The sequence below is a fragment of the Mizuhopecten yessoensis genome, unplaced genomic scaffold (genome assembly GCF_002113885.1).
Source record: "Mizuhopecten yessoensis strain PY_sf001 unplaced genomic scaffold, ASM211388v2 scaffold8383, whole genome shotgun sequence".
Taxonomy (NCBI): Eukaryota; Metazoa; Mollusca; class Bivalvia; order Pectinida; family Pectinidae; genus Mizuhopecten; species Mizuhopecten yessoensis.
In genome coordinates, this window is record NW_018407520.1 from 72,405 (window position 1) to 100,129 (window position 27,725).

Here is a 27,725-nt window from a genome sequence, read left to right on the forward strand (position 1 = left end):
CAGACATTAATCAAAACATGAGGGTTTCCCTCGAAAACTGTTACTACAGAGTCTCAACGAGGTTCAAACTTTCTATCTTTGACATATGTTGGTGAAATTGAATGAATTTTCAAAATGTGTTCGGAAAAAAACCCAAAATAACAAAAATGTTAAAGTAGCGCACACTTTTAATCTTCGTGACTAGTGAAATACGGTATTCCCTGTCATATCTTCAATATCACAAATGTAATTATCTAAAATAACACGCGTGAAGCTCGTTTAGTTGAGTGGAGCATTAATCCCGTTATTCACCAAATTGCACGTACTGCTCCCAAGATCAAACAGTCAGCTTTCTTCACGTAATAACTTTAATAACTAACAGTGCAAATATGCGGGAACCATATTTAAATTAAAACATGTTTTCTCAATCAAATTTGAAATGCGTTCCAATGTATGTTTTAAACCGCTCTTTACTACGTAAACCCAACTGTTGACATGAAAGAGCTGTACTTTGCCGGTAAATATTCCATCTTTCTTTGGGAGCGCTATCAATAAGTGATGATTTGAAGATTGCGGTGCGCCCCCTTGTAGCTGGGAACATCGGCCAGGGAGTGTTTTTAGTTATACGACTTTAATTCAATGACTTGTGAGTAATCAGGTGAAGTCGGTGCACACATTCAGTAAGAAATCAGTGATGTCTGGTGTCAGACAAAGTGGTGAGCCTTTATTGGTCAGAAGTAGTCCGTCTTCAACTTAGATCTGTATCTGTATCTGTACGTTTAAGTACCCGGTTCCGCTTTTTATACAACGGGAGAGAGAGAGCAGTTCAGTTTGATTTTATGGTGCGTTATAGCGTTCTTAAAGGCCTTCAAATTAGGGGCACGTGCTACGTCATCTTCCAGGTGCTTCCACTCTATAACTGTACGTACAAAGAATGAGTTTTTGTATTGATCACAGTTGAACTTTGGTACTGTATAAGATTTTGTGTTATTTATAACTGATGCTTCCACCACATTATTCGATATATAGTCCGAGAAGTTTCTGGCCTTGATGTTTCTCTTTGGTCTGTTTTTGTTAGATGTTCAGCTGGAGGTATAGCTGGTATCAACCCCTCAACCACCTTGTACATAAATGTGACCCTCTGTTGTGCTCGCCTGACCTGGAGTGTTGGTAGTTGGAGTTTCTCCAGCATTCTTGTGATACATCCATCTTCCCTGGATCTGAAGTCATTTGAGATGAATCTGACTGCCAAGCGCTGTAATCGTTCCAATTTGTCAGTTTCTTTATTGGTATAAGGGTCCCAAATAATGGCGCCGTATTCAAGGATGGATCGCACTAGGGATATATATGCTGTTTTAGGTTCCTTTTGAGAAAGGCAAGGGTCGAACTAGCTCTCCTTGCTATTTTTAGTATGTGGGTGTTCCACTTGAGGTCATCTGAAATTGTTAGTCCAAGATCGGGATCATTTTTCACTTGTTCCAAGATATGTCCACTTAGGGTGTAGAATATGTGACTTTTTTCTTTGATGTTCATAATATAGCATTTTTTTGGTGTTGAATTTCATTCCCCATCGGTTAGCCCACTTTTCCAGGTTGTTTAGGTCGTCCTGGAGTAGTTGGTGGCCACTGTACTGGTTGATTTGTCTGTATATTAAACAGTCATCGGCGAACAGACGTAAGCTACAGGTTACTTTTGCTGGTAGGTCATTTATATGACACAGGAATAATAGTGGCCCGAGCACTGTTCCTTGTGGTACCCCGGAGTCAACGGTTACTTCTCTGGATGTTTCTCCCTCTAGTGCTAAATCTCATCTGTCTTTGTGTCAGGACATTAGAGAGCCAGTTGTGGAGGTTTCCTCTGATGCCGTAGTTATCCAGTTTATGGAGTAAGTTTGTTTGGTGGGGGACTGTGTCGAAAGCCTTAGAGAAATCAAGAATTGCTAGATCGACCTGCTTGTTGCTATTGAATGATTTTAGGAGATCGTCCATAGTGACTGCTAGTTGGGTTTCACAAGAAAATCCTGAACGAAATCCATGGTTTAAAGATGTTAATATATTATATTTTTCAAGATGGTTTAACAGGTGTTTGCAGATAATGTGCTCCAAAAGTTTACAGGGTACTGATGTTAATGACACTGGCCTGTAGTTTTCTGCTGCATGTCGGTCTCCTTTTTTGAATATACAGGAAATATTTGCGCTGAGCCAATCTGATAGTAGTAGTCCTGAATTTAATGAACATTGGAATATTACAGTTAATCCTGGTGCGATTTGTTGGGCACACTCTTTTAGGATTCTGTTTGTGATGTCATCTGGTCCTGATGCTTTGACTGGGTTGACTTTTCGAAGTAGTTTTGTTACCCCCTCTATACCAATGGTTATATCTCCAATTTTTGATTTTACATTTTTGGTAGTTGAAGGCATATTGTTTGAGGCTTTGTCTTCGACAGTGAACACGGATTTAAATTGGTTCACAAGTATTTCTGCTTTTCCTTTGTTTTTAAGTGGGGAGACTCCCACTCCCATGTTGTCTTGACGTTTAGACTTTATATATTACCAGAATGGTTTGTTGTTTTTGTTCTCCAGCCCTTCTATGATGGTTTGATTTATATAATTCCATTCTGCTTTCCTTATTTGGCGTTTGCATTCTTTTTGTATGTTTCTGTAGTTTTCCAACTTCCCAGTTTTCTTAGCCTTGGTGTATAGGCGCTGTGTCCTTTTTAAGAGTGGTTAATCCATGGATAACTGTTTCTCCCGCTCATTTGTTTAGATGGGATGAATTTATCAATGTTCCTGGTGAGTTCATTTTTGAATATATCCCAGAGTTCTTGTATGTGGTTACCTTCATTGAATAGGTCTTGGTTTCTGAGCGACAGTTTTTTCCAGTTCTTTTTGCAGGTAGGTCGAGTCAGCTTTCCCGTATATGTATCGTTTTCGTGGTTTTTGATGTTGGTAGTGAGGTTTTGTGTCCGAGATAGTGACAGTGACAATCATGGCATGGTCAGGTAATCCTGGGGCATTTGTTGATGTTTTGATCAGCGTTGGGTTTGTGGTAACGACACGGTCTAAAAGGTTGTTTTCTCGGGTTGGCTCATCATGTATTCGGGTTAAGTGTGCTGCTGTTGTTATTTCGATAATAGATGACTGTACCTCTTTATCCACACCAGTTTGTTTAACAGTTCCGCAGTCCCAATCTATGTCTGGGCAGTTGAAATCTCCAGTCAGCATCACATTGTTGTTTTTTGATTGCGAAATTAGATTTAGTGATTTTTCTAGTTCTTTTACATCATGTGTGTTTCTGTGTGGCATGTAGTATGATCCAATTAACAAGTCCTTGTTCTTTTTTAACTTGATTTTGGCCCATACTATTTCACAATCAGTAAGGTATTCTGTTTTTCTTCAGACGCTAGGTTTTTGTAGACTAGTATGAATACACCGCCTCCTGTTGTGCTCCTGTCATTTCTGTAGGCCATGTAATCATCTGGAAAAGAATAGCTGGATAGTATTGCGTCAGTTGTAGGGTTCCTTCCAGGTTTCACTACCCTGAGCCAAGATTCAGTTCCGCATATGATGTCTGGCTTGATGTATTCCACTGAAGCTGACAATTACGCTTTCTTGTCTTTGATACTTCTGCAGTTAAGTGAAAGGATTCGTAAGTTATGTTTTGGTGGTAGGTCATACACACGCGAACTTCCTGTTCTATTAGTTCTGTGTTTTAGTGATGACTTAGATAACGATGATGTTGATGTTGTATGTTGATTTGATTTTGGGCTGCTTGTCCAGAGGGGGTTGAAGTCGGTACATGATTCTGAACACTGTGTGATATTCTCGTCTGTCAATGGATGGTAGAAGTTTGATGTGGCCATTTCAAAGTTGTGGAATGTGAAGGAGCTAACGTTGATGTTGTCACACTTGCAGCATAACCATTGAACATCAGATCTCTCCAAAAGGTTGAAGTCCTCTGTACACATTTCAATACATGATTTATGATGCCATAGATTACAGTCATCACAGCATACACCTTTACATGACCATGTAACGGGGTCTTGACAAGTCTGCACGGGAAGATACTAGCTTGTCTGGGTCCAGGGTTTTGTTCTATGTCTGCTGATAGAAGCAATATCAGCATGATTATCGCCCGTTTTTTTTATATTCTTTGTTACATGGAGATATAGTGGTCGTCTTCCTGCTGATGACTTTTTGTTTTTAAATGCTACATGGTTTAATTGTTGTTGTGACCATGATTTGTTGTTTGTTACAGAGTCACTTAACACGGTTAGTAAAACTATGAGTATTGCCAGAGTAAACATGTATTATTGTAAACATTCTTTTTACAACAAATCTGTTACTTATTTTATATGCAACAAACGTTTTTGGATATAGCTCATTTTGAAAAAGCCATCAAAACATATTTCTGGTAAAATTTAAAATTGATCACAATTGTTAGATAATTGCTAATGCAGTTCCAGCCTTTAACAGCTGTTTGAATTATCGAAGTAAGGTCCATACTGAAGTTTCAGAATACGCGCGTCTCCAGGGCGGAACTTAAAATTTAAATGCTTATAATACAACAGCAACATTGGAAATATCTGGTAAGAAAAATACATAATCGAGTTTAAAGTCTGAAATATTAGATTGCTTAAGTACTAGGCAAGTCAGACTTGTGTCGCCCGTGAATCCCCGTGTTACTTTATATGATGTCAGATTTCACCTTCTTTCGGAGCAGTCAACAAAACCAATCATTCTCTGATCGTCGGCTTCAAGCATTATCAGCTTAACTAGATATAACACCGACTGTCACACTTATTTTTGTATTTTTTTTCTACTCCAACCTAAATGTCCCTTCTGAATTTCAAAGTTTTTCGCAGTCAGCCTGCCACCTTTTTTAATATAAATGAGGTTGACGTCAACCGCGTGCCGAGACCCATGGTGTGATTGGCTGGAAGTGCAGCCATATTTTGCTTAACTAACCAACACTGCATGTTTCAGCACGCGCTGACCACAACTTCATTAACATTAAAACAAGTGGCAAGCTGACTGCGAAACTTTGAAATGGCGTGTGTTTTTGGAGGAAACGGAGTTCATTTCCGCGGAAGGAGAATACATTTTATACAAATTATCCATCTTTTCAACTGTACTAAGCATTTTCCGGTAGATCAACTAGTGGGGTGGACATTTCGACATTTCGAAATCGATAGCTTTCCTCCCTTCTCGGTTATATGATCATTGGGGGTGTCATTTTTACCGAAAGTCGATCTAAACCCCTAAAACATGTAAAATTACTCTGAACACCTTAGTTTAGGTCCAAATTTAGCTGTAACAAATTATCGGGTCCCTGTGGTATTATATTTACCACAAACTTATCGTTGAATGACACGTATTATATGTATAGTTACCACAATTTTCTTGTTGATTGACATGTTTAATATGTAAAGTTACCACAAACTTTTCGTTGACTGTCACGTACATGTAGAATATATGTAAATTGTATCGTACCCACAAACTCCTCGTTGATTGACACTTATTATATGTAAAGTTACCACAAACCTCTATTTATTGGACGCGTATTATATGTATAGTTATCAATATACTTCTCGTTGATTGACATGTTTAATATGTATAGTTACCAATCAGCTTCTCTCGTTGATTGACACACGTATTATAACTGATATTTAGTTATTTATTGAAACCAACAGAAAACGAACACGAAGCGTTTAGTTAGAAGTTTAATTATTACAAAACTGACATGAAATTTTATACAATGTAATTTTAACTCATCAATTATATTACATAATGTTTGCAAGAAGGAATTATCAGATGACCCAACACCTGGTAACACCTTAGCTATCAATCAAAAGGAGAGCAGCACATTGTGTGAGCACACAGATGCCTCGCCATAGGTATCCCAACACAGAGCGAAAGTAAGTTCCTCTGCTTGTTTGGCCAGTACAAACTCTCGCGCAGTATGCTTTAGGTACAATATGTAAGTATCATTCCAATACTTCGCGAGTTCCTAGCTAATATCAACATTTGTTCAGTTAAACGAATTGGTGATGGACTACTAATATGTAGCCCCTTTATCAAAATGTCTTCTCTTTGCAACGATTTCCTGGGATGAAAGGCAGACTGGAAAGTTTGTGTTTCTGTTTGTATGGAGTTTACCTTCCTCGCCACCCAAGGTCATATGGCACCGTGTGCCAAAGGAGACACCCCCGAAATGACAGAGTACGTAAGAGAAAAAAGAAAGACAGATCTACATCCCATCAACGTCCCCTTACATTAGAGAACGGCAACAACTGCTTCACCCGTTGTCAGTACAATGTGACCGGGTGAAATGCTGTACTATGTGCCATTCGCATGGTATTTCAGTGAGATATTACAAGGAAGCTAATACACCAACCTACCCGTCCTCCAGTACACATACACAAGCACTCCACTCATACACATCACACACGGAGGCACGTCCTTAAATGAACTAAGCTGTAGATAGAACGTTACAACAAAATACAACTAAACTATGAAGTCGGCCTCAGATCCGCGCTATCACAAGGAGGCAAATACACCACATACCCGTCTTCCAGTACACATACACAAGCACTCCACTCATACACATCACACACGGAGGCACGTCTTTAAATGAACTAAGCTGTAGATAGGACGTTTAACAAGATAAAACCACAGCAAAGATTGTTGTAGAAGAGTAATTCCGAAGGTCCATCATTAGGCGCCTATTAAATGTATGACATGTAGTGGGATACATCAGGTTTGTCCTTCCCGCGCATCTCCGCAGTGAAGCGTGGACAGATTCAGTAAGATCTCTAAATAATAAACATCTCTATCGAGATGTATGATACCCGTAAGGGCAGTTAACTACAGTCTAGCTATGTCTTTTGCAGCCAGATTAACCTCACACTGTCTGACCTGTCAGTGATCTACATCCTCTATTAGACGAAGTAATGACCCTCTTGACATAGTTTGTAATTGTGTCTACGCTTTTCAAAGCGAAATCAAATTCGGCGAGCACAAGCAGGTAATGAATATGCATCTCAGTGCACTAAGATGTTCGACGAAACTGACGCCTAAAGATCTTTTCAAATCCTCCGCTAATGAATTTTAGACTGACCTAACAACTACAACACCAATCAATGCATTTAAACAAACAACAGACAAGACTACACCACTAAATTGATGACACTTAAATGAAATAATTTTCTGAAACGCATCAATTTACATATAATGTACAGCTTCTACATTTATATCATGTGCAATTTGATTTCAAAAAATGGATAGGATGCTGATTTCAGATTTGGTTGTTCTGTAACATATGTAATCTATCCATATACTGTCATGTAGATTTCACCATTAAAGGGGATCAATTATGCAATTAAAACCACCCTCAATACGAACAGTTCCTAATTGTTGTAACCTAAAATATCTTTTTAGCACACAAAAGCCGTCAAGTCAAATCAATTACTCGTACTGACCTGCTAACATCGCGATTTATAACCCCTTTTGTTCCTGTCAGGCTTTGTCCCCAGACATTGGTATATATACTACTATCATCAGCAATGTCAGGCGTTGTCCCCAGACTTTGGTATATATATACTACTATCATCAGCAATGTCAGGCTTTGTCCCCAGACTTTGGTATATATACTACTATCATCAGCAATGTCAGGCGTTGTCCCCAGACTTTGGTATATATACTACTATCATCAGCAATGACAGGCTTTGTCCCCAGACTTTGGTATGTATACTACTATCATCAGCAATGTCAGGCTTTGTCCCCAGACTTTGGTATATATACTACTATCATCAGCAATGTCAGGCTTTGTCCCCAGACTTTGGTATGTATACTACTATCATCAGCAATGTCAGGCTTTGTCCCCAGACTTTGGTATATATACTACTATCATCAGCAATGTCAGGCTTTGTCCCCAGACTTTGGTATGTATACTACTATCATCAGCAATGTCAGGCTTTGTCCCCAGACTTTGGTATATATACTACTATCATCAGCAATGTCAGGCTTTGTCCCCAGACTTTGGTATGTATACTACTATCATCAGCAATGTCAGGCTTTGTCCCCAGACTTTGGTATATATACTACTATCATCAGCAATGTCAGGCTTTGTCCCCAGACTTTGGTATATATACTACTATCATCAGCAATGTCAGGCTTTGTCCCCAGACTTTGGTATGTATACTACTATCATCAGCAATGTCAGGCTTTGTCCCCAGACTTTGGTATATATACTACTATCATCAGCAATGTCAGGCTTTGTCCCCAGACTTTGGTATATATACTACTATCATCAGCAATGTCAGGCTTTGTCCCCAGACTTTGGTATATATACTACTATCATCAGCAATGTCAGGCTTTGTCCCCAGACTTTGGTATATATACTACTATCATCAGCAATGTCAGGCTTTGTCCCCAGACTTTGGTATATATACTACTATCATCAGCAATGTCAGGCTTTGTCCCCAGACTTTGGTATATATACTACTATCATCAGCAATGTCAGGCTTTGTCCCCAGACTTTGGTATATATACTACTATCATCAGCAATGTCAGGCTTTGTCCCCAGACTTTGGTATATATACTACTATCATCAGCAATGTCAGGCTTTGTCCCCAGACTTTAGTATATATGTACTACTATCATCAGCAATGACAGGCTTTGTCCCCAGACTTTAGTATATATATACTACTATCATCAGCAATGACAGGCTTTGTCCCCAGACTTTGGTATATATATACTACTATCATCAGCAATGACAGGCTTTGTCCCCAGACTTTGGTATATATATACTACTATCATCAGCAATGACAGGCTTTGTCCCCAGACTTTGGTATATATATACTACTATCATCAGCAATGACAGGCTTTGTCCCCAGACTTTGGTATATATATACTACTATCATCAGCAATGTCAGGCAGTCAAAACCGACACATTGATTAAGTAATGCGCGCTGAAATCCTTGTATTATGAACGTTTTAAATATCGAAGACATCCTGTGAGGCAAGCTTCACCACCTAATTCCTCGTCCGGCTCGCACAATGCCTGTGCACCTTCATGTATAATTTAACACCATCACACGATGGAAGGGACTCCATTAATCTATACGTAATCACCAGGATTCAACAACAATGAACTAAATACCCAACAAGCTAAACATAATAATATCTTATAATTCAATTTATACGAAAAAAAGCCGCCAAAAATACATTTTTTGCTGCAGAAGCCATTGCCCGTACCTTTGTTTCAAACACCATCAGCTGTCTGCTCCTAAGTAATCATTAAATTTAGTTTCATCCAAGTAGTTCCTATGTGATAATCCTCCTGTGAATATATACAAGAGGCCCAGAGGGCCAGTATCGCGCACCTGAATATCTAAGCAATCATGGCACAATATTCTCCAAATGAGGTCCAAGGGAATATGCCAGACCCCAAGGTCAATCCTTGTAGCATATCTGTATTAGATTTTTCATGCCCAGCAAATTTATGTATGGTTATGGGGTCGGGATCTCAACTGTTTCCAAGCTGTGACTCAGAAACTAGGTTCCTAGGGTTGTGGCCAGACCCCAGGATCAATTATAATATCATGACTGCATTTGCCCCTTTTTGCCCAGCATTTGTATATATAGTTTTGGGGTGGGGATTTCAACCGTTTCAAAGTTATGACCTTGGGGTTAAGTCTGCAAGGGTGGGGCATACCCTGGGATAACTTCTGATATCATGACTGCATTCGTCTCTTTATTCCCAACACTTGTATATATAGTTTTTGGGTGGGGATCTTAACCATTTTGAAGTTATGACCCAGGGGTTAAGTCTCCAAGGGTGGGGCAGTCCCCAATGCCATCCTGGGAACATATGTGCATTCATCTCTTTATACTCAGCAATTGAATATATGGTTATAGGGTGGGGATCTCAACTGTTTCCAAGCTATGACTAAGAAACTAGGTCCCTAGGGGTTCGGTCAGACCCCAGGGTCTATTCTAATATCATGACTTCATTCGTCTCTTTATGCCCAGCATTTCTATATATAGTTTTGGGGTGGGGATCTCAACCGTTTTAAAGTTATTGCCCAGGGACTATGTATCCAAGGGTGGGCCAGACCCTAGAGCCATCCTGGAAGCAAATGTGCATTCTTCTCTTTATACTCAGCAATTGTATATATGGTTATATAGTGGGGATCTCAATCATTTCCAAGTAATACACTTTTTTTTGGCCCCACCCCTTAGCTTAGGGGGTCAGCCCCACCGTTTGTACACTTTTGCCTCCCTGCCTCCCATGAATGCTTCCGACCAAATATGATCGATATCCATGGCATAGTTCTAGAGAAGAAGTCGTTTGTTAGCAATTTAGCCAAATTGTCCCCTTTTGGACCCGTCCCTCAGTCCTCTTGGGGGGTCAGCCGAACCATTTGTACAATTTTGAATCTCCACCACCTAGGGATGCTTTCAGTCAAGTATGGTTGATATCCATCTCTTAGTTCCAGAGAAGAAGTCGCTTAAAGCAATATAGCCGAATTGCCCCCTTTTTGCCCCGCCCCTAAGCCCCCTTGGGGGTCAGTCCCACCATTTGTACAATTTGGAATCCCCCCCCCCTAGGGATGCTTCCAGTCAAATTAAGTTAAGTTCCAATCAGTGGTTAAGAAGAAGTCGTTTAAAGAAATTGTTGACGGACGGACGGACGACGGACGGACGACGGACGCCACGGTATGGCATAAGCTCACGTGGTTCCTTCGGACCCGGTGAGCTAATAAATATGTAACTGTACCTTCTGTCGTATTTATGCTACTTAACCTACGGATAATACTACAAAGAGAAAGATCCTTTCAGTTGTTCTCTACAAAATGCATATTGGGCCTAAAGCGTCAAAAAGGAACTCAAAATACATTACTGACATTAAAACCAACTAAAATGTTTAAATGTTAATATAAAAACTGTACGAGCAGTGTTGACGCTTTACTCAGATATAGAGGGTTATTTTCTGTATGTACTATCAAGTCGGCATCAGAAGGAGGCAAGTACACCACATGGAGGAAGCTCGCATACACAACACACACGGAGGAAGCTCGCATACACACCACACACGGAGACTTAAAGACATAAGCTGTAGATAGGCCGTTACAGCAAAATAAAACTAAACTAAACGATAATGGTGGCATTAACCTTTAGCAAGTGTGCAAGAGTAATTTGTGTATATCCCGTTCGCGCAAAACTACATGCACCTCCACTTTCTTATTGTTTTTAGGTTTATTATTAGCCCTCTCTTTTCCATCGTTGTTGTCATATATGTTTAAAAGCATCAGATATAAAACCAAAATTTGAAATTTGAAATTTGTAATTTGAAAGTGCAGGTTTTGCTGTCTTGTCAGCTCGTTCATTTCCAACGATTCCAACATGACCTGGTATCTAGGGAAGGATAAGACAGTAATGTTTCTGTAGGGCCGCTTTAAAAGCCTTTCCCATTTTCATTTTCGGAAGTTAATTGATCGTCTAGTCATCCTATCCCCTGTTCATAGTCCGATTGGAGAGGGAACTCCGCCGGGGTTTCCTGATCCGAAATCTAAACTTCTCCTTTCTCTAACATGCTGTACATAGTTTCAACACATTTCATTGAACCACTTAATATATCTGTCTGGTGCTTCCCATGCCTTCCATTTTTATATACACACTACAAAGAGCAAGCCTTGTCGCAGAACGATGCCGAACCCAGACTAATTAAGTATTCTTATACATGCTGCATTCAGGGCAAATTATGTTTTCCCATTAACATTAGCCTTTGTTTTTTGTTTTCACAATTTTGACCATTACTATTATCCATATGTTGTAAAGCGCTTTAGAGTAATTTTACTAATTATATAGGGCGCTATATAAATGTTGTATATTATTATTATTATTATTATTATTATTATTAAACATTATTATAGTAAACTGTTTTCGATAGCATACTCCTCACGACTCTCTTATCCGCCATGCAATGATTCGAATTTCTATAGCAACATATTTTTTAATGATGAATTAATTCGCTGACTATTTTAGTTGACATGTTCGTAAAGAAGAAGATGAAGAAGATGCACCTGAGGATTTTACTGTAATTAACAGCGGATCGTTTTGTCGTGGTGTTACTCGTCTTCATCTCCCTATCATTGGACACTTGTAATAAGATACACTTAAACCCGTCTGAGTACATGTTCATGAACAATGTTTAGATTTCTATCTAGTCTTCTGTCTACACGTCATATTCTCGGTGTTCGACTGTAACCTTCCACCGACAAAGCTTTTATCTTTGTTTGACTTTTATTTACCATCTTGATGCATCATCCCTGAGTTTCTCCCTCCTTTTTGATTTGTCATTTACCTAAAGTTCCTTGGTCTCACGTTGTCTCTCTTCCAGCTGTGTTTTCTTAACTGTCACGTCATCACCATTATCGCAACTGGAATAGTCTAATGCTTGTCATTCCTGATATAAATGTCCGATTCAACACCGGAAGCTGAATCGATGCTTGCACTCTATTCCACTTCCGGTACGCTTTTACCTGACGAGCTATGCAAATAATGGGTTGGCAAATTTGAAAAGATTTGACTAACATAAATGTACAACAATCATATCAAGCTGCATTAATCATTCATATTGGCCCAGATGGTAGCGCGCAGGTGGTATTAAGGATGGTGGTTCATAATTTTAAATCTCTTTTTGTTATAGGTGCAAAAATGTCCTAAATTAGATGATAACGTGTATTTCGTACTCTTGAATGTTTGGAGTTGTGTTCTATATGAATTAACCAGGTACCAGTTACCATATACATGTATGGTATGTACATTTACCGGACAACTTCGCATTTAATGACACGTGCTGAATTAGGCGTTGCCTAACAACTTCGTTGATTAGCTTTTTGTGTATTTGACATCAATGTTTTGAGGCTTGTGATATCAGTTAGTAGACTTACGTTCAGGCTGTCAGATATATTAGGTGGTATTGAAGGCTTTTTATGGGAAAAGCTAAAGCATGTGTCAGTCTCTTAGCATATATGTAAACAAACTAGTTACTTTAATCTCTAACCAACCTAGTGAATAGTGCTTCCAATTCAACAGAGCATCACTCACAAGTCAATGGCTGTTCATCGCTCAGCGCACTTTCCTTTTGTTTATCAGCCAAGTAATTAGAATCTTCTCATAAAAAAGGATTAATTATTAATTTAGTGACTTTTTATCTGTTAGTTATGATTCGGTCAGTGTTGCCGGACGTGATTAGAAGCGACGTAGAGACGTTATTGTGTTCTAACGTGAGTAGGATTCAGTAGGTGAATGTGTTGTCGTCATCCCGATCATCGTGGTATTGCATCATACTTTTTCTGTCCGTGCATCAATGAAGGTTATAAAAGAATCTCTCCCATAATTAATTTTCGACCAGATTGTGAAAGAAAATCGCATTAATTGAGCATTTTAATCTATGCGGTAAAGCTCTCAGACAACAGATACCCGGCCAGACTGATATTTGATAAAGTTCAAAATCGTTATTACGCATGCTGGCCAATGAAATCTCGTCTCTAGATCTAAACAAATCTCGGTGATTAGCGGTCAGGTTCAGATTTTCTGAACTATCTCCTGACATCGACACGTGATGTCTGTATATTCACGGAATCATTAAATCGCACGTGCTGTGACCTAACATCACACATTAATGTTCACTGCCTCGGGAAGTCAAGTAGCGGCTTTACGATCAGGCCATATCAGGAATATTACGTGGTCGTTTAATTGTCTTTAAAACAGGGATAGTTAAAATAAGGGTATTTCTATACAAAGTTATCCCTGGTTTTTACTAAGATAAATCAGAGAAACAAACGCTATGATTTATTTAATCACCGCCCCCCCCNACAATGGGGTTGCTACCTGTTCTGTTTAGGTCTATGATAAGTTAAGCCACGCACAGAAAACAACAAGTCGTCGAAGAGAGGAGCACACTTTGCTCCAACAGGGGACAACCGTCCGTTCAAACATCTCAACCAAGGTCGTGTCAACCAGGAATACCCCAGTGTGTTTAATCTTCGTTTTGTCGCGTTTTTCACAAAACATGCTTCAAAATAGTTTACAACCATAGTTTTATTTCACTGTTCGCCTTTTATTTCTGGCAACATACCTCTCCTACTTGAAAGAATAGAACAAAGGCTTTCCCTCAGTTATGAGGTGTGTTAGTGTAACGAAAGGAACAGTAAGATGCAGTGAGAGTAGAAACATTTTGAGGAGAGGATTTTCAATGAACAAAAGATCTGCTGAGTTGTTCTTTACCTAGACCAGGATTTATCTCGGAGGCTACCCGGAGAAAAAAAGAATTTCAGTTTCAATAAAACCTAATAGTCCTCTGCTTGTTTGTTATTATTGAGAATTGTTGTTAAGGCATATTCCGATCTGTCTGTAAATAGGCCAAACGGACGACAGTAAATACTGTCAGGGTGATAGGTTATATTCTCTAATTTTCATGTAAAATGATCTTTCCTGGAAGTTTTACTTAAAACTGTTGGGTCTGCAACTGAACCATTTGTCTCTGACTTCCATGAAGCACCCAGTTAACATACATGTTCTCTTCAATATTAAGATGAAATACCGGCGAAATATCCAGGGATGTATTGTCTATTACCTAACAAGTAGACAAGAGGCAACGAAGAATCTTAAATGAAAATTCAACTGGTATAATACTAACGTTCAGGTACACTTAATTTACTGAACGTTGTGTAAACGTACCAGTCTTAACTTTCTTCTTCATCGAATCACATAATAAATACTTGCTAGATTTAAACATAAACAAATGTCGGTTACCTAGTGAACGCCAGTGTGTATAGCCTCGTGAACTTAAATGTCGGTTACCTAGTGAACGCCTGTGTTTACAGCCTCGTGAACTTATTTCCAAAACTGCTTATCAAAACATTTATTTCGACGAAACATTATTCACGATTCTTCAACGATTTTTTTACTTAATAACACAGACAATATTACTTCCAAAACAATTCGATATATCAGATCACACATCGCCTTTATTTAGATATTTATTTTAAGTTCTGTTTAATGACCTATTTAATGATGTTAGATGCACTGACATTTCCCATATTTCACTTGTTAAAGTGCAATAGAAAAACACTTCTACAGCGCCAAAAATAAGTATAACTGATGCGAGTATGAAGAGTAACACAACTGTATATCCCCGTGTGGACGCCACATAATACCTCCATTAGAGCGAATAGCGGAATTTTCAATAAAATAAAATATCGCCATTTCGCTTTTATTTGTCGTCTTGGCGACCCATTTCAGGCGTTGTGTCGTCTTCCTTTTATGTTACCAACGAGAAAGGTTCACGATCGAACGCGGGTCAGGTTTGTCGTACAGATTGGTTGTAAGTTAACCATTATTGGAATACTGTAGGTAAATGTCATGATGAAGAGGCGTTTCTACTGGCCTAATTACAGGACAAACGAGACATAAGCAGGTTATACATATAGATTAGCTTGAAGGAGGCCACAATTAAACCCGTAGAAAACCTATATTCTGTAAAACATTCTTCCACCTTACTAAGACGTTAATGTCGGCAAAATACACATCAAAATGACGGTGTCATTTGTTTGTTTATCATCAGGTTGATGTCTGAAGGGTTTTATAGACATGATTTTTTTACTTTGGAGGAATTTATTTTCAAGTTTCGGCGAAGAAAACCAAAGAACTGATTAGCTTTAGTGGTCATTGAATTTATGTGCTTCTCCCATTTTAGGTTTGATTGTAACGTGACGCCAAGGTATTTTGCCGAATCAGTAATTTCAAGAGTGTGACCATGAAGTTGATAATTTGAAGTAAATTTGCTTTGACGTCTGTTGAGAACTTTTAGTACTGTGCATGTATCAGGGTGGAAACTCATTAGCCAATCTTTTCCCCATTTACCAGCGGCACCCAGATCTGATTGTAATTTCTCAACATCATCTTGTGTTTTTATGGTTTTATAGATTATGCTGTCATCGGCGAAGAGGCGTAGACTGCTAAATTTGATATAATCTGAAACATCATTAATATAAATGAGAAACAGGATAGGTCCGAGGACCGTACCCTGGGGGACACCTGCAATTACAGGGACTGTAGATGATTTTTCACCATTTAATCCTACGGACTGTGTTCTGTTGGATTGAAATGAAGAAATCCAGTTAAGTGTGTTGTTCTGTATACCATAGAATTTTAGTTTATAAAGTAGGTGAGGATGAGAAACTTTGTCAAATGCTTTAGCGAAGTCCATAATTATAACATCAGTCTGGACGTTGTTGTTCTGTGTGGAGGCAGGATCCTGGATGACAGACATTAGCTGTGTTTCACATGATCGAGCTGGCCGAAATCCATGTTGTAAGTCATATAATATTTTGTTGTTTAATTTTTCCAAATGTTTCATAATGTCACTACACAAAATATGTTCGAGGAGCTTACAACAAATGCAGGTGAGTGAGATGGGACGATAGTTTATAGGATTTTGTTTATCACCTTTTTTGAATACAGGGCATACATCAGCATGGTTCCAATCATGAGGTAGTGTGCCCGAAGTTAGCGATTTTTCAAAGAGTAGGGAAAGAATTGGTGCTACAAAAGATTTAGATTCTTTAAGAATTCTGCCATGTATTTCATCGGGACCAGTGGCTTTGTGGGGATTGATGTTGTTAAGTAATTTTCAATGCCATTTACAGTGATATGAATGACATCCATGGTAGGGTGGGGACTGGGGCCTTTGTCTGGGGTTGGTGTGTTGGTACCAGGTGTAGAAACCTTTTGGAATTGACCGTTCAGTATATTAGCTTTTTCAGATGGTTCATTGTATAATTGTCCATTATTTCGTAGTGGTGGTATGTTAGGGCCTTCAGTTTTTTATGATTTTATGTAGGAGTAGAGGTTTTTAGAGATTTCTTTGGACCTTTGTTGATCGCTTTCTGGGATGTTTAATATCATATTTTCTATATATGTTCAGTAAGCTGATCGAGTTTCCCTCAGTATTTCTAGTGCCCTTAGAACATTGCATTTGGTGTCTTTCCCTTGTTTTTTTGTTTTATTGTCATCCTTTTATACTTTTTTGTTTTCTTCAATAAGCAACCCTTGATCCAGGGGGAGTTCTTATTTTGCTTTAATATTTTTTGGGGGATATTCTCAGAGATGGATTTTGAAAGACTGGTTTTAAAGGTACTCCATAGTTCATGTATGTTTTCAGTATCATAGGCTTCTTTTAGAGTTTGATAGATGGTCTTGAGGTCGTCGTTGATGTTTTCCCACTTAGCTTTATCAAACTTCAGGATCTTACGGGGTTTGGTTTGGATACGTCTGAGTGACGTTGATAATTCTGACAGTACGATATCATGGTCGGCCTCGCCTAGGGGTGGGAGTGTACGGATGCTGTTGATGATATTGGGATGGTTAGTTAGAATAAGGTCACTTAGCGGTCATACACCACGAACTCATCAGTTCACTTTAATGAAGTAGATACAGGTGAAATTGTAATAAATACTTTATTATTGTGTTGCAGTAGAAGAAAACGTGACAATTAATTACAAACATAAGTAACAACTTCATATTAACATTATGTACAAATATCATGTTACGTACAAAACCATTAAAATGTGAGGAATATTTCATCTTCTTGAGGCGAACTGGGTGAAAAATAGCACATGATCAATGAAAATACATGTATGAAATTTCGAACGAAAATAACAATAGGCATAAAGCATGTCGATAGTAACCATGAAATAAACATCAGTCAGGTAATCTCGTGTGAGTTCAGCGAACTAGACCAGAGCCAAGCCTGTCCAACATACGCTTGTCTACCTGTCCGTTTGCATCAGATCTTTTGATTAGTCCAGAACCCATTCGATCTATATAACGCTTATTCGTTTCAATGTCATCGTCATTCATACGCTTTATTAAACCGGATCCCATTCTATCCAGGTAACGTTTGTCCATTGCATTTTTGTCGTTGTTATTGAAACGCTTGATTAGTCCAGAACCCATTCTATCGAGCATTCGTTTCTCTTCTTTTGAATCATCACTAAGACGCTTGATCAAGCCAGAACCCATCCTATCTAACATTCGCTTTTGATCAATACTTTCATCATCACTAAGACGTTTGACCAAACCAGAACCAATCCTATCTATAAGACGTTTCTCGTCAATATGAATTTCGTCGGTGTCATCAGCACGCTTGATCAAACCTGATCCCATTCTGTCCAGCATCCTCTTTCCTGGTTGAAGTTGTTCGCCGAAACGTTTTATTAATCCTGCGCCAAGCCGATCTAAACCCCGTTTTGGAGCTCCAATATCTTGTGTAGACATTTTGTAACCAGGGTTCCGTTTAATTCCGACACGATCAACGGGTCGCTTTATCAGACCCATTCCTATGCGATCGAGATGTCGCTTTTTTATCAAACCCATCCCCACTCTGTCAAGTAGACGTTTTTCAGTTGTTCCAACTTGATCAAGGGGACGCTTTTTTATCAATCCCATTCCGACTCTATCCAACATCCGTTTATCCTGTCTGGCACTCTGATGGTCCCTTTGTTCCATAAGAGACTGTAACACGAGCAATTCCACTGTTGGGCGGAGCCTTTCTATGACACTATCCTTACGTTTAACCAATCCGCTTCCTATTCTGTCAATCGCACGCTTTGAGTCAGCATCACCGTCATACATACGCTTGATTAGACCACTACCGAGTCTATCCATACGCCGTTTATCTCTGCCAACGTCATCGTCATCTATGTCGTTGAAACTGAAAAAAAGAACAGAAAAATACGAATTTATTTAATCTGCATTTAAGACATATTTATTTTATAATTACTCTCGTATACTAGTATATAACAACGCCTATGTGTTGCTTTCCCTACACACACTGTATGTTATACGCTGGAAGGAATGACATCAGATTGTTGGCTGTGGAGAACGCTAGAAGTATGTTTGTCCTAATCTGAACTTGATCTGTTTAGCAATGTATATCATGATGCCTTCCATGATAATTAGGAAGTGAAAAGTTGTTTACTGCGACTAGACGTAAATATGTATTTATATATATAATATATTAAACAATTGAGATAATATACATATAGATAGCTTCGCATACATAATGGTAATATATATACATATGTATATATTGTTACGTCATGTATCTCCTATCACCAACCTATACAGTAGCTGTCTAATCAGCTTATGAATATTGTTTAAAAATCCACATTTGTATGTTGATTTTAGAATCTGTTGGTGCTATGTTTATACAATTTGTCACATCAATTAGCCAGTTTTATGATTCCCAGTCCACTTGCAATTGTAAGTATTAGACTACGAAACACCAAAGAACACGGAAAAGTAACTAACATAGTAACCAGACACTGCGGCTAGACTAATGAGACCAACCACACCAAACCAGACACTGCGGCTAGACTGATGAGACAAGACCAACCCTAACCAAGACACTGCGGCTAGACTCATGAGACAAGACCAACCCCCCCAAACCAGACACTGCGGTTAGACTAATGAGACAAGTCCAACCACACCATACCAGACACTGCGGCTACACTAATGATACAAGACCAATCACACCAAACCAGACACTACGGCAAGACTAATGAGACAAGAACAACCACACCAAACCAGTCTCTGCGGCTAGACTAAGGAGACAAGACCAACCCCACCAAACCAAACACTGCGGCTAGACTAGTGAAACAAGACCAACCACACCGAACCAGACACTGCGGCTCGACTAATGAGACAAGACCACCCACACCAACCCAGACACTGCGGCTAGATTAAGGAAACAAGACCAACCACACCCAACCAGACACTGCGGCTCGACTAATGAGACAAGACCGACCACACCAAACCAGACCCTGCGGCTAGCCTAATGAGGCCAACCACACCAAACCAAACACTGCGGCTAGACTAGTGAAACAAGACCAACCACCCCAAACCAGGCACTGCGGCTAGACTAAAGAGAAAAGCCCAACCACCCCAAACCAGGCACTGCGGCTAGACTAAGGAGACAAGACCAACCACTCCAAACCAGGCACTGCGGCTAGACTAAAGAGACAAGACCAACCACCCCAAACCAGGCACTGCGGCTAGACTAAGAGACAAGACCAACCACACCCAACCAGACACTGCGGCTAAACTAATGAGACAAGACCCACCACACCAAACCAGACACTACGGCTAGACTAATGAGACCACCCACACCAAACCAGACACGGCGCCTAGACTAATGAGACAAGTCCACCCACACCAATCCAGACACTGTGTTCAATTATGCCAATTAATGATTTCGATAATGAAAATCACCGACTCCTGAAGAGAATATACTGTTAAATTGCTTTTCTCTTCATCAAACAATTACACAATACAACCTTTTCTCTTCATCAAACAATTACACAATACAACCTTTTCTCTTCATCAAACAATTACACAATACAACCTCTTCTCTTCATCAAACAATTACACAATACACCCCTTTCTCTTCATCAAACAATTACACAATACAACCTCTTCTCTTCATCAAACAATTACACAATACAACCTCTTCTCTTCATCAAACAATTACACAATACAACCTCTTCTCTTCATCAAACAATTACACAATACACCCCTTTCTCTTCATCAAACAATTACACAATACAACCTTTTCTCTTCATCAAACAATTACACAATACACCCCTTTCTCTTCATCAAACAATTACACAATACACCCCTTTCTCTTCATCAAACAATTACACAATACAACCTTTTCTCTTCATCAAACAATTACACAATACAACCTCTTCTCTTCATCAAACAATTACACAATACACCCCTTTCTCTTCATCAAACAATTACACAATACAACCTTTCCTCTTCACCAAACAATTACACAATACAACCTTTCCTCTTCACCAAACAATTACACAATACAACCTCTTCTCTTCATCAAACAATTACACAATACAACCTCTTCTCTTCATCAAACAATTACACAATACACCCCTTTCTCTTCATCAAACAATTACACAATACAACCTCTTCTCTTCATCAAACAATTACACAATACACCCCTTTCTCTTCATCAAACAATTACACAATACAACCTTTTCTCTTCATCAAACAATTACACAATACACCCCTTTCTCTTCATCAAACAATTACACAATACACCCCTTTCTCTTCATCAAACAATTACACAATACAACCTCTTCTCTTCATCAAACAATTACACAATACACCCCTTTCTCTTCATCAAACAATTACACAATACAACCTCTTCTCTTCATCAAACAATTACACAATACACCCCTTTCTCTTCATCAAACAATTACACAATACAACCTCTTCTCTTCATCAAACAATTACACAATACAACCTCTTCTCTTCATCAAACAATTACACAATACACCCCTTTCTCTTCATCAAACAATTACACAATACAACCTTTTCTCTTCATCAAACAATTACACAATACAACCTTTCCTCTTCACCAAACAATTACACAATACAACCTCTTCTCTTCATCAAACAATTACACAATACAACCTTTCCTCTTCACCAAACAATTACACAATACACCCCTTTCTCTTCATCAAACAATTACACAATACACCCCTTTCTCTTCATCAAACAATTACACAATACACCCCTTTCTCTTCATCAAACAATTACACAATACACCCCTTTCTCTTCATCAAACAATTACACAATACACCCCTTTCTCTTCATCAAACAATTACACAATACACCCCTTTCTCTTCATCAAACAATTACACAATACAACCTCTTCTCTTCATCAAACAATTACACAATACAACCTCTTCTCTTCATCAAACAATTACACAATACACCCCTTTCTCTTCATCAAACAATTACACAATACAACCTTTCCTCTTCACCAAACAATTACACAATACACCCCTTTCTCTTCATCAAACAATTACACAATACACCCCTTTCTCTTCATCAAACAATTACACAATACAACCTTTCCTCTTCACCAAACAATTACACAATACACCCCTTTCTCTTCATCAAACAATTACACAATACACCCCTTTCTCTTCATCAAACAATTACACAATACACCCCTTTCTCTTCATCAAACAATTACACAATACAACCTTTCCTCTTCACCAAACAATTACACAATACAACCTTTTCTCTTCATTTGAGACAAGACCAACCACACCAAACCAGACACTGTGTTCAATTATGCCAATTAATGATTTCGATAATGAAAAACACCGACTCCTGAAGAGAATATACTGTTAAATTGCTTTTCTCTTCATCAAACAATTACACAATACAACCCTTTCTCTTCATCAAACAATTACACAATACAACCTTTTCTCTTCATCAAACAATTACACAATACAACCTTTTCTCTTCATTAAACAATTACACAATACAACTGTTCTCGTCTACATACGCTGTAGCCGAAAACACATATATCTTAACTGCCTGGAATTCAGAGAGCATCTGCACTCCAGGAAGTATTAAGTCTTATACATCATTGCGATATTGATCACAGATCAAGGTAAATCGGTATCGCTTTGTAACAGTACATCGATGATGTATCAAGGTAAATACTTATTAATCCTCTCAGAGATGTCAAATGAAACAGGCGACACTATGTTACAATATCATCAGCTCCATAAATACGTTATCAAGCTTGACAAATAACTCACAGAATAAAACATTGAGAATATGGTATATCTTGAATTGGGACGATTACCTCTAGTTTGGATGAAAAAAATTAGAATGATGAAATATTGGTTTAAGATCTTAAAATCTTAAAATTGTATCATATCCACTTCCTATAGATTTTTATTACAATGTTGTAGTAAAAATGATTTCAACTGGGCTAAAGCAGTAAGAGATGAATTGAATAATCTAGGTCTTAGTGATGTTTGGTTAAATCCATGTATTTCTCAGCATAATATGTTATTACCATTGATAAAACAAAGATTTTTTGATCAAGGCATACAATCCCTAAGGGCCTCAGTGGAAAACTCTCCAAAATGTTTATTGTATAAAAAATATCATAGATTTTGGAGAATCATTACAATTTTACCTCATAAAAAATATAGCAATGAAATATCGCATTTGTTTATCTCGATTCCGTACATCTTAACATTCTTTGGGTGTAGAAGTTGGAAGGTATAATAATATACCTGGAGAACGTAGATATTGTAAACGGTGTAACTCCCCCTCTGAAGTAGATGATGAATTTCATTTTTATTAGTCTGTTCTAAATTCCAAAATCTCAGTTTTTAGCTCACCTGGTCCGAAGGACCATGGTGAGCTTATGCCATACCGCAGCGTCCGTCTTTCGTCGTCCGTCCGTCAATTTTTCCTTTAAAACGCTACTAGTCATGAACAACTGAGCAGATTTTGACCAAATTTGGTCAAAAGCATCCTTGGGGGAAGGGGCACAAATGTTGTATATATGGTGGGTCTGGCCCCCCTGGGAGCTGAGAGGCGTGGGCCATTACGGGAAATATAGCAAATTCTTTAAAATCCTTCTCATTCTGTTGGAATGAAAGGATTTGTTCCATATTTGGTCTGAAGCATCCTTGGGTGAATGGAAACCAATTTTGTATAAACTGTGGGTCTGGTCCCCGCAGGGGCCTGAGGGGCGGGGTCCAATAGGGGAAACATAGCAAATTATTCTTTAAAATCCTTCTTCTTTTGTAGGTATGAAAGGATTTGTTCCATATTTGGTCTGAAGCATCATTGGGTGAAGGGAACCAATTTTGTATAAATCGTGGGTGTGACCCCCCTGGGGGCTGAGGGGCGGGGCCCAATAGGGGAAATATAGCAAATTCTTTAAAATCCTTCTTCTTCTGTAGGAATGAATGGATTTGGTCCATATTTGGTGTGGAGCATCCATGGGTAAAGGGTAACCAATTTTGTATAAACCGTGGGTCTGGCCCCCCAGGGGCCTGAGAGGCGGGGCCCAATAGGGGAAACATAGCAAATTATTCTTTAAAATTCTTCGTCTGTAGGAATGAAAGGATTTGGTCCATATTTGGTGTGGAGCATCCTTGGGTAAAGGAGAACCAATTTTATATAAACGGTTGGTGTGGCCCCCCTGGGACTTGAAGGGCGGGGCCCAATAGGGGAAATATAGGTATAATCTTTATAATCCTTCTTCTACCATAGGGATTAAGGGATTTTATCCTAATTTAGTCTGGAGCATCAATGGGCCAAGGGGACTCAATTTTGTATAAGCATGCAGTGGGTGTGGTCTCCCAAGGGGCAGAAGGGCGNCAAAAGATATTATTGGAGAAAAATATCTGTGTTTAAAGTCGTTCAGTTATTGAGTGTCCATAATATTAAAGAATTGTGTATACTAGGAAAATGCATCTATGAGACAAACAAATTAAGGGTATTATAATGGAATATGATTGTCTTCATTCTCTGTACATTGTCCATGATTTGTGTATAATATGTATTGTATACTGTTGGGCCAATGGCCTAAAGTTCGAATAAAACTTGGAACTTGGAGAATAAAAACAAATTATATAGCAGAGTTCCTGTATGGACGGGACTAAATTATGATCGTCCCGGATAAGAAATTGTGCAGGGTAAGAAATCTTTGAGAGGCAGTAATGTAAGCGCAATTTCCCATTCGGGTATATGTATAATCCTTTTCTGTTATTGAGGTATAGGTATAATCCTTTTCTGTTATTGAGGTATAGGTATACTCCCCTTCTGTTATTGAGATATAGGTAAAACCAATTACTGTTATTGAGGTATACGTACAACCGCCTACTGTTATTGAGATATAGGTAAAACCAACTACTGTTATTGAGGCATACGTACAACCATCTTCTGTTATTGAGGTATATGTACATTCGCCTTCTGTTATTGAGGTATAGGTACAACCAACTACTGTTATTGAGGTATATGTACAACCACCTACTGTTATTGATGCATACGTACAAACATCTTCTGTTATTGAGGTATAGGTACAACCGCCTACTGTTATTGATGTATAGGTACAATCCACTACTGTTATTGAGGTATATGTACAACCACCTACTGTTATTGAGGTATATGTATAACCAAGTTCTGTTATTGAGGTATAGGTACAACCGTCTACTGTTATTGAGGTATATGTACAACCATCTTCTGTTATTGAGGTATAGGTACAACCGCCTACTGTTATTGAGGTATGGGTACATTCGCCTTCTGTTATTGAAGTATAGGTACAACCGCCTTCTGTTATTGAGATTCGGACACAGTTAAGAGGTACTGGTATGACTAAGCGTTTTTTCTCAACACCGGACTTTAAAAAGCATAAGGTTACGGAACAGAATTTTTGGTCTGGACGACTCTTAACTGACGAAGCCTTATCCTAAACGTCTGTGACTATACAGTTTTTCATCGGTTTAAAACGTCCAGCAACTTTGAAAATTGTCGTGGTTAAAAGCTTAGCGATGCTGTCATGAAAAACAAGAAAATCCGCATGTCTTTGTTATCCCTAGGCTGATACACAAGGTATCCCAGACAACCATGTCACCCAATGGCCATAGCGCCTAAGAGGATGCCACAACTAGGAATTACTCTCGTACCAATCAGACAGGAGTGCTCGCCAGTACACCACACAAGGACATCGTTATGTCCTAGACACTCACCAGTACAGTGTCATACTGGGTAGCCAATTACACAGATTGGCTTTAATTCAAGACATCGTGGTGCTGCTATTTGGCGTTCGCAGTATATGATATGCAATTAACACCCATGGATACCGTCCATTCCGTATCGTCATATCAAACGTATATTATTTAATGAATTTTGTGTCTATCCATATTCGACATGTATCTTTATTAGTTTTCTATATTGGTTATCTGTGTGATCAACTGGTGTATTATGCTTTTGTCTCTGTCTTGTTAAAGCTCCAAGCCTACCATTTATTGCTTATGCATCTTGTCTTTATTGCATTTTATCGGCAAGTGAGATATTTATGAACATTCACATTTCAGCCAAACATGTTAAATGTATTTATGTAATGTGTCTTTACGATCAGTAAATGATAGTTTTCTACCAACGTACGAAAACAATTGACTATTAAGATAAAATTCATTGTGGTATTTTCCCTGTATTCACATTCCTCACTTTCCGTGAACATCCGAAGTGAAAAATATATTCAAAAGAAAATTACCCGAGAAATAGTTTGAATGTATCGTAAACCTGTGTTTAAGCTGTCATTAGTGTCCTATATTTACTAGTTAAGCTGTTGATAAGGTCAGTTCAATGTAGTAAAAGTTGATTAAGATACAGTGTATACATTAACCTGTGTGTATAAACAACATGACCAAACATAGACTATATTGGCAGTGATCCAGCTTACAATATTATAAAACAAAACAACAAGATAAAAAAATAAATGGAAACATCAGTAGGATTTGGTTTGGTTTAATATTGTTTAAAGTCCTATCAACAGCTATGGTCATTTAAGGACGGCCTTCCCTGTGTGCAAGATGCATGCGTGAAGTGTATGCGTGTGTGTTTTTAGAGGCTGTGATATATTCATGTTTGTCTCCCTGTGATAGCGGTGAACTGATGCCAAGTTTATAGTGCTTACTCACTGAAACATACTGCCGAGGACACCCAGCAGGACACCCCATCCGGTCACATTATACTGACAACGGGCGAACCAATCGTCCCACCCCTAAACAGCTGAGCGTTAAGCAGGAGTAACTCTGGTATGTCTCGGCAAGGGGACAAAACCTAAAGCCTTCCTCACAGGGGTGAACGCTTAACTAAAGGCCAAAGGTGACGCTTTGTCAAGGAAGACATTAGGAAGAAGACAGTTATTTAGAAAAAAGAGAGAAGATAAGATCCCAAATTTAGTCGCCTCATACTATCATGCAATGGGGGCAGCAGGTACAAATATTACGCCTTATCTGCAGGGACCTATCAGTAGGAAAACAAACATGAAATGTCTTATAATGGCCACAAATTCATTGCTAATGTTGTTAAAGTCAGTTTTACAAGATTGAGCGTATTTTCTTCAAAAAAATTTGTGATGATTTTATTGCATTATTTATTTGAAGTCCAAATATTGATGTAAAATTTCATTGTCATCTCTTTAGCTAAGAAATGAAAATAATCAACATTCGAAAGAAATGCTATCTACATGTATGTACGGCAACAGCGATGATATTGAACGAGGTATGTTTTGTATTAAACTGTCAAATTGTAAATGTCTTATGCTAGAGTACGTTTCTCTAATGCATATACCACAAATGCGTTAATATTGATTATCCTAACCGAAAGTTTAACTCCTATGATAATAACCATAATAATATACAGGGTTTATATAGTGCCATGTATAATATATATATAATTTCTTTAAAACACTTTACAGTACATGTGCAGTATCATGATTGATTTAGAGTAACAAAAGTGCCTATATCAATCTTTAAGACCAGTAATTCTATAAATCTAGCATGTACATTGTTGATCTGGTATAGTTGTATTTACAATAGGTCTGCGCCTGTCCATTGTTAATCTGGAATAGTTGTATTTACAATATGTCTGCGCGTGTCCATTGTTGTTCTGGAATAGTTGTATATACATAGGTCTGCACGTCTCCATTGTTGTTCTGGAATAGTTGTATATACATAGGTCTGTGCGTGTCCATTGTTGATCTGGAATAGTTGTATATACATTGGTCTGCGCGTGTCCATTGTTGATCTGGAATAGTTGTAT

At 38.5% G+C, this 27,725-nt stretch overlaps 1 protein-coding gene across 1 annotated transcript in view; it reads right to left on the reverse strand.

The window, feature by feature from the left end:
• Positions 1-17,505: 17,505 nt before the first annotated feature.
• The window catches only part of LOC110455811 (feeding circuit activating peptides-like), a 56,020-nt gene continuing 45,800 nt past the window's right edge, over positions 17,506-27,725 (reverse strand). The window contains exon 2 of the mRNA XM_021506195.1: positions 17,506-18,765. Within this exon, the coding sequence (XP_021361870.1) occupies positions 17,778-18,765 (988 nt within the window). The 3' untranslated portion in view covers positions 17,506-17,777. The remainder of the gene's footprint in view (positions 18,766-27,725) is intronic.